Consider the following 10,565-nt stretch of genomic DNA (forward strand, 5'->3'; position numbering starts at 1 on the left):
CCTCTGCACTCATATAAGGAAAAAAAAAATCTGAGTGAGGTTTACCTCTTATTCATTCGCTCTTTTTTTCCTAGGGTTACTCTTCTGAAATGAGAGAGTATGTGAGATATTATTTAAAGTCACAAATCTAATAGCATCCTAACTTATATGATGATCCAGTTAAGAATTAACCTGCATTTTGTTGTGCCTCTGTTGGAATCCAGAGTAAAAAGTGTATTACTTTAATACAAATCTCAGATGAATAACATTAAATAAGAAACAAAATCATATTAATTAAAAAAGGACAAAGCCGGCTATTAAGAAAAATTGACTGCTCTTCATTAACAAAGAAGCTGTCCACACAGAAAGTGTAAAGGAAAGAATTCTTTATCATTACCCCAGAAAAGGCATAACAAGATCTTAGATAAATTCAGCTGAGAACCTAAAGCGAAAAGTCCACTGAATTAATTGTCGTGGACTAAAACCTAACACTAAAATGAAAATCATAGTCACATTATTTTTGAGAAGAGATAACAAGTAGACAGCAAAAACCATCTTGCAGTTTGGAGGGTGTCCAAATTATTAATGTAAATAATAGTATTTACACTATATACCAAATATATAATACCAAATGATTACTATTAATAATAGTAAATCTCTGTTATAACACTAAAACTACTCTATATTGGTAACTCCTGTCACAGGGAAAAATCTGCGGAGTGGAAAATGTATGGAAAATATGATGCAAGTACATAGCTCTTTTGGTCATCGTGCACTTCACAATATTCACATTATCCACTTCACTGGATGATGAATCCCTAAAACGACCTTCTCTAATGACTTTCCTCCTCCCCAAAGAAAGTTCAGACATGAACAATGACTACTGTACAGTTTCTAAGCACTTAAAAGGGGTGTACACAGTCTAAGGAAGGTTGTCATCTGAGAAAATATGATACTCTTGGCATTGTCTTTTCTTATGAAAGAATGTTAATGGCATGTTGGAGACTGCCAGCAATACCTCCCCAAGGTAAGGTAGTTTTCAAGGAGGAATGACTCTACACAGACACGAATGACTCCGTCCAAGTCACATCATTAAAAATGTAATGGTTATGGAGACCATATGTTTTCCTTGTTACAGAATTAGTCATTAAATTCTGCCTTTTCCAGTTATAAATTGATCTTATAGGCAGGATGACAACTCAATGAAGAAAATAAAATAAGCAGCTTTAGTCTCTTTATACACATATGTTCTAATAACAGCTTTTTTTAAAAGCATGTAGCACAGTCAGGTTTTTTTGCCAGTTTCACATATTATAGGAATGAAATACAGATCCACAAATTGAACAATTTTTTGCTAATGGCTCACCAAAAAAATTTAGGCAATAAAAAACAAATTCCCCAATGAACTGCAAGTAAAAATACATTTTAAAAGACAGAAAAATGACAGACTTTGAACCCACAGGATTACTTCAGACATAGTGGCTGTGAAATGCACTTCACTCAACAACACTTCAGTGTTAGTTGAAAACTTCTTTAATAATCACAAAATTGGTATTCAAGAAGCATGAGCAAGAAACTGGTAAAGCAGCATGAAAACCATCTAAAGAAACAGACACACCAACAGTAATAGACACATCCGATAGAATTTCTCCACAAAATACACATTTTCTAGACAAGACTATAACCAGAGCTCTGTAGCTCACAAGGTTGTTTCTAGTGACTAAGCCAGGTATATTTTTTGCTTCTGAGGTTCACGTCTTGCCAAACTGCATTTGAGTAAATGACAACCTATATGAGCAACAATTTAGCTTCAGACAATTCATACAGCCCAGCTTGGCACACATAGGGTTTTTTAAAGGGTCACCAAGTTTTTGAAAGCTTCACTTGACCTCTCTTTGTGAGGATGGTCCTGGGTAAGTCAGCCTGTGAAACTGGAAATTGCAATTTTGAAATCCAGTTTGCACACTCCCCTCTGAATTCCTAGCCATTAACTTGGCACAAGGCAAGGACACTTTTCTTTCTCAAGCTTTTTTTAATGGTTTTGGGCATATTCTGAGTGCCTTCTGTTCTGCGTGTATCTGTGGATATGAGAATGTCCACATCAGAGCACTGCTTTCCAAAGTGAGCTACCTGGAGAGAAGTGGAGGTGAGTTCCTTAGTGCCTTGCTTTGACTCTAGTCATAGAATGCTTTGAGTGGGAAGGGACCTTAAAGATCATCTCATTCCAATCCACCTGCCTTAGGTGGAGACATCTTCCACTAGACCAGGTTGCTCAAAGCTCCATTTAGCCTGGCCTTGAACGCTTTCAAAGATGGAGCATCCACACCTTCTCTGGGCAACCTGTTCCTCTTGATGAAAAACTTAAGTATTAAGTAAGCTCTCTATGACTGTTCCAGCTGCAGCATTTTATTTTTCCCACAAAATTGTCTTTTGCTCTTCAATACCATCAACGCTTTAATAAATTCAGAAATAATACATGTTTTGAAAATCGTCAGAAAATTACAAAAAAACCCCCACTGTCAGCTCAATTTTAGCTCAAACTTCTGCATTCTGAAAAAGAAAAAAGGAGTCTAATACCAATGCAATATTTTAACACAACGGGAGAATATAATGAGGATGATTGCTGTTACAATCATCCTTTTAAAGCTCTCTGCTTAGAAATCATCACCAAATTTTCAGTGATAAAAGGGCCTTTACTATTTGAAATAGGCTGTACGAAGCTCCAGATCCAGGGGATCTTCATACCTTCCAAACAATTAAGTTTTACCAGATAAAAAGCAAAAGCAGGACATTAATAAGATTGCAAAGAGTATTGCAATATAGTTTTCATAATTTTTAAAGAAAAAAATTGAATTTAAAACTTTAAACTGCTGAATATCACTAAGCATTCAGTTCTTGCAGGCAGCTCTATAAAAAACATTTAATGTATCAGCTCCGACTCAAAAATTATATATTTAACATATACATTTGCTTAGATTAGCCAAAATGATATAAATCAAATTCTAGTAGATTTAAATGTCCTAAAAGATTTTTGTATTGGCTTCAACAAATCCACATAAGATTGACCATTTTTATTAAATGTGTGAACTTATACATAGACTAGACTCAGATATCTTAATTTTCTTTTTGAAAGGAACATTTAAAGCCTTCCAAAATCAATGCTACTGAAGCAAAATCAGAGTTCTGTCATATTTCAAATATAAAAATGTTTATATTTTACTGAAACATAAAAAAGTGTCAGGATTTCATATTTATCATATGAAACATTAGTGTGGATTATAAAGTACCACAGTCTTGTTTCATTAGATGACAATTTACAGACTTATAATAACTTACCCACTGGGTGGTTTGCAGACTGAAATATAACTAAATGGGAGCAGGGTTGACAAGAACAGACCTCAAAAGTACATCAGCTTCTCTTCCAATGCCATGAGGTTGCTAAGTGTTTAAAAAGGCTTACAAACTCAAAAAAGTCTGCAAGCCCTTCTGTATTGTTTCTTTTAATGAAACTTGCTTACCTCATGAGTCTGTAAATTTTTGTTTTTACTAAAAAGCAAGTTATTTCACTTGGCAGGGGCTACAAATTTGCAATTTTTTTCTGTAAAGACACACTTCAACAGAATGTTTTAAAATTAAGAATATCTTGGGAACTAATAACAAAAAAGTACTTTAACATTGTTTTCAGTATTTACTACAACAACCTGTAAACTTTTTTCATCCAAACGCCTATTCTGCCTGCAGTATCTGTAACCTAATAGCCGCATTACCCCAAATTGTCAGTTAAATAGCAATGAGTCTAAAAACCCAAATAAACCCCACCCTCCTTCCCACCAGGCACTTTTGCTATTGTCTAGAACCACAAGTAGTTTTATTAAAAACTTAGCTAGCAAAAGTACAATGTCACCAACAAAAAAAGTCACTATGCTTTCATGTCTTGCTTTAGAAATATGCTCCTGGCTCTCAAATCTGGGATCCAAAACTCTAATCACCACTACGGCTCATTCTTTTTGCTATAAAAATCTCCACCAGCATTCTCAGGATCTGACATAAGCCTTTTTGGCTGCTTCTTAGGGTAATATAGATTAAAGTCACAGATAAGCAAGCCTGGAAGTACAAATCCTGCCAGAATAGTTACCATCTTTCTAAACGCAAATGAAAATCACAGCTCTATGTAGTGGAACAACGTTTAATGATCATATAATGCATATCATTAGAAAGAAAGTTAATAGAGGGCCAGAGGTTTCACCCTGAAGGACTAACAACAAAAGCAATTTTAGCTACACAGGAGTCTGGAAGGAGCTGGCCAGCACCTCACTTCAACTACACTTAACGGCAGGTGGGCCACAGAAAAACAGGTGATATTAAAAAAACCAAACCCAACAGGGACTCAGAGAGAAAGCTTACGTCACTTTGCAACCAAAGATGAATAACAGAGGGTAGATTTTTGAATATGGGATATTAACTTAAACATACCTCGAACCTCCTGGTTTATAGAATTGCGCTATTTGTTTAGAAAGTAAAATAAATAAGGTTTTTCCATGAAGAATAATGTATTTTGGTTGAGTTACTATCCCTGGAAGTGTTAAAAAATGAGTAAATGTAGCACTTCTCAATATGGTTTAGTGGGCGTGGTGGTATTCAGTCAAAGGTTGTACTTCATGATCTCGGAGGTCTTTTCCAACCTTAATGATTCTTGGGTTTGTCCAAGGATGTGCTCCTTCAAGGCAGACGCCAGGGCTGTGCCTTCCGGGGGACTGGCGGTAGGGCTGGGGGTCTCTCTTGAAGCCGGTGGGGGGTCCAGGTTCAGCTGGGCCAGGGGCTCCTGCCGGGCACGGGGTCCCGTCTCAGGCGCGGAGATAGTCATTCTTGAGGCGACTGAGGCGGGCGCCGTGGCTGCGGACGGTGAGGGCCAGGAGGTCGTACTTGTCGCGCAGCCCGCTGGAGACGTGGCGAGTCTCGCGGAGAAGGGCGCGGGCGTGCAGCAGCAGCCCCAGGAAGCTGTCGCCCAGACGGGACTCCTCCCGGCCGCCCTGCTCCTGCCCCTGACGGAATTTGCCCTCCAGCTCGCTCAGAGAGCGGTCCGAGCTGGAGTAGGCGTCGCTGATCTGGGCGGACTCGCGGCGCAGGTAGGCACCGTAGCTCTCCTCCCCGTCCAGGTCGTAGGAGATGCTCCTGCCGATGCCTTCCAGTACCCGGCCCGCGTCCTCCACCTGCCGCCCCAACACCGTCAGCTCCTCTCGCAGGCTGAGCCCACCGCCCGCCGCCGCACCGCACCGCCGCTGCTCGCTCACCCGGAACAGCAGCTGGCACCGCTCGGGGTCGTCGTTCTCCTCGTAGTCCCCATCGGGGACGAAGTAGTGGTGCAGGCTCCCGTTGGACATCTCGGGATACAGCGGCCCCTCGAAGTACCCGCGGCAGAGGCTGCAGAGCCAGAACAGCCACAGCAGGCGCAGAGGGACCGGCATACTGCGGCCGACGGGCAGCCTAGGGCCGCCCGTGCCGCATGGATCTCCCCGGTGCTGCCGCTGCCTTCCCCGGCTCCGCTGCGGGCCGCCCGGGCCGAATACCTCAGCACGGCCGGAGAGCTGGCGGCTGTCTGTGGCTGGCTGCGCCGCGCCGCGCCGCTCTTAAAAGCCGGGCAGCCCCGCCGAGGGGGAAGCGGCGCCCGCGCCGCGCCAGGCAGGGAAGGGCCGGACCGGGCCCGGCCGCCCCCCGCCCCGGGCACCGGCCACAGGGCCCCAGCGAGCACCGCCCCCCGCATCGCCCCCGCGGGGGTGTCAGCCGCAGGGAGGGAGGGATACAAGTACACCTTTCTGCTCTTAATAAAGAGAACCCCCTAAACCTGACGTTGCTCCGGTCTGCTCTTCCTCCCGTTGTAAATTACTGCTTTGCTAACAGCCTGCTCAAACACGGCTTGGGACAGAGGGACTTCTCAGAGTTGCTCAGGCCGCATAGTTTGTCATTGATCAAAAACTAGGAAGGGAAAAAGATACAGGATCAAGTACAAAGTGTAAAACAATAAACCTTGATAGGGTAAGATGGGAAAAGGAAACAAAAAATTTGTTCTTAAACAAAATGTCAGATGTGTTTGAAGAAAACCCCATTACAGCGCATCCTGTGGGGCTGACTTTGTAAGAAGCATTTCTTTTTCATGAAACAGTATTTTGGGTGAATCTAGTAGCAGAATGGTGGCAGGTTGAGCCATGCATGTAACTGTTAGAAATCTGTCTTTACCATTTTTGAGTTGTTAAATCAAGGTGAGATCACAAAAAGAAAGGGTCTATAAAGTTACCAACTCCTTTCACATCACCTTTTCTCTTTCATGGAAAAAATAGCTTCCTAGCAAAGATTATGCCAAATCCTGCAGTCATCCAGAGTTAAAACTCCTGCTGCTGTTTGTGGGAGATTTGCATGCAACAATATTTATATTGCCTCTATAAACTAAATAAGTACTTTATCATCTTGACACTTTCTGCATGTTGTAAATAACTATGGTGCTGACAGTTAACTTTGTTGGGAAAATAGGCCAGACACTTAAGATGTATCTCTGCTTTTTTTACTATTACGCTGGGCATTGTAGATTAAAGCCTTATGAGGCTCAGGGGCCTTTGGGTCTACCATTTCTTATGCTACCATCCCTTTAGATGCCTGTAATTCAAATGCAGTCTCGACTCCCTTTCCTCACACCTTCCCTCATTCTCTAATCACAAGCTATCCTGTCTCTGGGCACACGTGAAGAAAATAGCTGCTGTAGAGACCAGTTGCTCATCTCAGGTTCAGGTGTACTGAGCTCCACAAGCTGCACCCTTCTTTGCTGACTGTTCCTTGAGAGGATTCAGGGAGGCATCTATTTCCATGTGTCTGGTAGATTCCTGGGAGCTCAGTGATGGGCTTAACTACATAGCCAGGCCCTTTACGGTAAGACACATAGCTACCAAGTGCAAGCTGTCACTTTAGTGTGGCCTTTAATATTTCATGATAACCTGTGATATCAATGTGCCTGGGCATTGACTTCAGAGGCTACTGAAGTACTTTACATAAGTACAGAAGGTCTTAAGACTAACACCAAGAAACAAAAGCAAAAAATAAATCAGTCAGACAACCAACAAAAAGCTAACCAGAGACAGCAAGAGTAATAACTGAAGACTTTACTTACTGAATTGATATAAAGTAGTCTCTGCAAGTTCTGGGGTCGTTTGAGACCACAAACATGGACAACTCAAGAAGAGCAATATTTGCAGTGTCCAGGCAGCTTCTCTTTACAGGCAACTTTCTGTTGAGAAGCCAGGCCAGACAAGCTATTGTAACACAAGCACACCACTCACTTGGAAACATTTTAAATTTGTAATTAAGTTCACAAAACACTCATATAGATAGGAATTAGGCTAAGGTACTGTGCTTCAGCTTTCTATAAAACGTTTAAAGCTTATTCAGCTGAGGCTGTTTGGTATTTGTCCTTGGTCTGTGTTAGCCAACAGGGGCTACTTGAAACAATTCTATTCCCAGGATGCTCTTGTTTCACCTAATGTTTTGTTTGGATCCCAATTCTTTGCCAATCACACTACATGGTCTCCATCCATTTCCACCCAGGCTGGTATTACTGACAGCTGATGTGGCTGGTTGTAGTGGACTCTATTTTTGAGGTCTCCTCATGAAAGTACTGCATTGTAAATCATCCAGCTGTAGCTTTGTCAGCATAGTTATGCTTTCACCAGTGCCACAGAGGGTAAAAAAACAACTAGCTTTAGTAAATATTTTGTCTCTTTGTACATTTAGCGATTAAGAGGTGTATGCTGTTCCCTGCTGCAGTTGCTGACTCTCTGTCACTGCTCTTTTCAATCGAGCATGCTTTATTGAGGTTTAATTTAAATTTTATATCCAGATAGTCTCTCCCCAAGTAACACACTTGGAATGTCTGCTTTCGAATGAAGTCTGCAATTCGGGTTCTGCAGCCTTAGTGACTCAGTGGGCATAGCTTTTTTGGGATGCATCCAAGAAACAGATCTTCCTTGTGGCATGCCCCCATGAAGGCCCTCATTTAAATCCTGGCGTTGTCAAAAGACCCATTGATTTCAGTATTTTATCCTCCATGCCTGCTTAAGCATTAAAAACTTCTTTCTGTATAAATGAGGAAAAAGTACAAGAAGCAAAAATGAAGCAGCATACTGGTACTGTTGTCTTACAAATACTTGGCATGATATACTCTGCCGTGGTAAAGCTATTTTTTTTCCACTTAATAACATTAGTTTAAAGTAATATAAAGAACTGTAGAATTTGCTCTGCATAACCTCTTATGCAACAGCACCAAAATCAACCTCCAGCCCAGAAATGGCCTATAAGCTGGTGGCAAATGCACAGCTTAGCACTGGATTTCAGGCAACAGTTGTATACATCTTCCTCTGCAAACTATGCTTCATCTTTGGGTTTTGGCTCACATGTAGTTGCTATTTCTGTTGTAGATCATGGCAAACTTTGCAGCATCAGAATATTTCAGATGTAAATGGCCATTAATTTGGAGAACAGACATATGTTGTACAGTCCTAAAGGCCCCACAGGCTTAAGAGTATAAATGTTTTCTGAATAGTGGCTTCTGTTTTCCTGCTATGAACTGTACTATGACTTTACATAAAGATACCTTGTTTAAACATGAGACTAACAAGTATGTGTATGTGATTTCTAATTGTAGGGTGCAGTGCTAAATGCCCAAATGGCATCAAGTGAGGGGGGCATGAAATAGTCCATGAAAGAGTAATGCCGGGGGTTTTTGTAGGAAAATTGCCCTAAGAACATACCAGAAATTCTGTAGAGTAAAAAAAAAGGTATGGGGAGTTAAGCTTTTATAATGCATTTAGTATTCATTCAGTATAACTTTCCAATACAGCAGAAATTCAGAATCAGTATGCTGAAGCACAAACCATGACAAAGGTTCTAGGGCCAGAAGCATGTCTGGGGTTTCACCGAAATTTTGAATTTCTCAGGAAAGCATATTTAATTCAGAATTGGAACAGCTGACCAACAGATATCTCAAAAACAAATTTGTAGAGAAAACAACTTTATTGTTAGCTTGTTTAAGCTAACTGACTCTGATAACCCTTTTCTCCTTCACAAACTTCAGGCCGAAGCCACATCTGTGTCTGGGCACAGAATCCTCTGAGTCTGTTAGCACTGGCCTGTCTTGGATAAGCAGTACAGAAAACCAAATTCAAAAACCACAAGTATCTATAGAAAGATTGGGTATGAGGCTGAATGTGAATACAAGTAATGGAAAAGGTCTGTCATGCTGGTTGTCTCAGAAGAGTTTGCAATTAATATTGAACCTACTTCAGCTTTAGCCAACACCAAAATGAGCTTGGCCTTGGAAAAAAAAAAAATGGAAAAAGATTTTGCCACAGCCCATCTCTGTAGTGGGTGCTGGTTTACTTTATGGAAATATAATTTCCTTAAAGCAGAAAACTGAGGCTATGCTCAGTTTATAAAGCGAAATTATGCATCTGGATGCTTCATAGGAACAGAAAAGGTTAAAAGACAGTTGAAGCAGGATAAATATCTGCTGGTATTTTAGTAGTGCAGTTTCTGTATGGTGATGAAAAACCTTGAACCCCAAAAGGGATATTGCTAGCATCTCTTCAGCAAGGTTCCTGAAGTGGAAATAATAACACTTCCTCAGTGGAAATGAAAACACTTAAAAAACATCATCGCTGGCCAGCACATGGAGAAGTTTTCCAGTTACTGTAAATGTAATTTGTTACAGAGACAGCATATCATGCTTCTAACATGTTGATTTGATTTTCAATCCTTTCTGTATTATTTTTAATGTTCTTTGTAAGCATGAAAAGGCTGCATGTGGAAACACATACTTTGCAGTTGTTACAGAAACATGGTTCACTAATTATTCATAAAAAATGCTTTCTCCTTCCATCTAACCTGCTAGGAGTAAAATAAGATTTTAAAACCCTCAAATTTTCTTTTTCCTTCTCTCATTGTCTCACAAAATAGAGAGAGCTGACAATCTGACATGTCCTTCTCAGGCAGGGGTAGCAAAGAATTTAAATAAAAGCCTTGGAAGAAATCTAGAAGAGTCTGGTGGGGAAATGCTGATGTCATCTCCCATGGGATTACTCCGTTTTTACAGTTTCTCAGGATTTGTGGACCTGTGATGTAATGTATTCATTTGAGGCAGGGTCTTGAGAACATAAATTTTCTGAAAGCTGGATTTCACCAGGTCTGTTCTTCAGGTCGATTCCCCAACAATTTAAACACGCTAAAGAATTTCCAGTTTTATGGTATTTTCTGATTTATACACATAATCTTATATATTAAGATCAGGCATGAATTCCTGAATAAAAGCTAGATCCTGACACATTTATACTGGTTAGTCATCAAATTTCCTTTTCTCACTAATCTTTTAAGGTCTTTGCTCATGAATTTAAGGAGCCTACCTGTTTAGGCTAACCAACTGCATGTAGTTTTATTAAACATGTCTCCGCAAAGGATTAGCCTTCCTGTCTCAGGTAAAACTGAAATATACATAATAGTATCCTCTGTGCAGATAAAAGTAAGATAACATGGAAAATGTCAAAAAATTT

At 40.7% G+C, this 10,565-nt stretch overlaps 1 protein-coding gene across 1 annotated transcript; it reads right to left on the minus strand.

Annotated features, from left to right (window-relative positions):
• Positions 1–1,496: 1,496 nt before the first annotated feature.
• Positions 1,497–5,702, minus strand: FIBIN (fin bud initiation factor homolog). The gene has a single exon (XM_042035660.1). It carries the CDS (start codon positions 5,442–5,444, stop codon positions 4,824–4,826), a length of 621 nt encoding a protein of 206 aa, XP_041891594.1. The 5' UTR covers positions 5,445–5,702; the 3' UTR covers positions 1,497–4,823.
• Between the last annotated feature and the right edge of the window lie 4,863 nt (positions 5,703–10,565).

The sequence above is a fragment of the Corvus kubaryi genome, unplaced genomic scaffold (genome assembly GCF_017639235.1).
Source record: "Corvus kubaryi isolate FWS band 111438036 unplaced genomic scaffold, C.kubaryi_AGA036_p1.0 37384, whole genome shotgun sequence".
Lineage (NCBI taxonomy): Eukaryota > Metazoa > Chordata > Aves > Passeriformes > Corvidae > Corvus > Corvus kubaryi.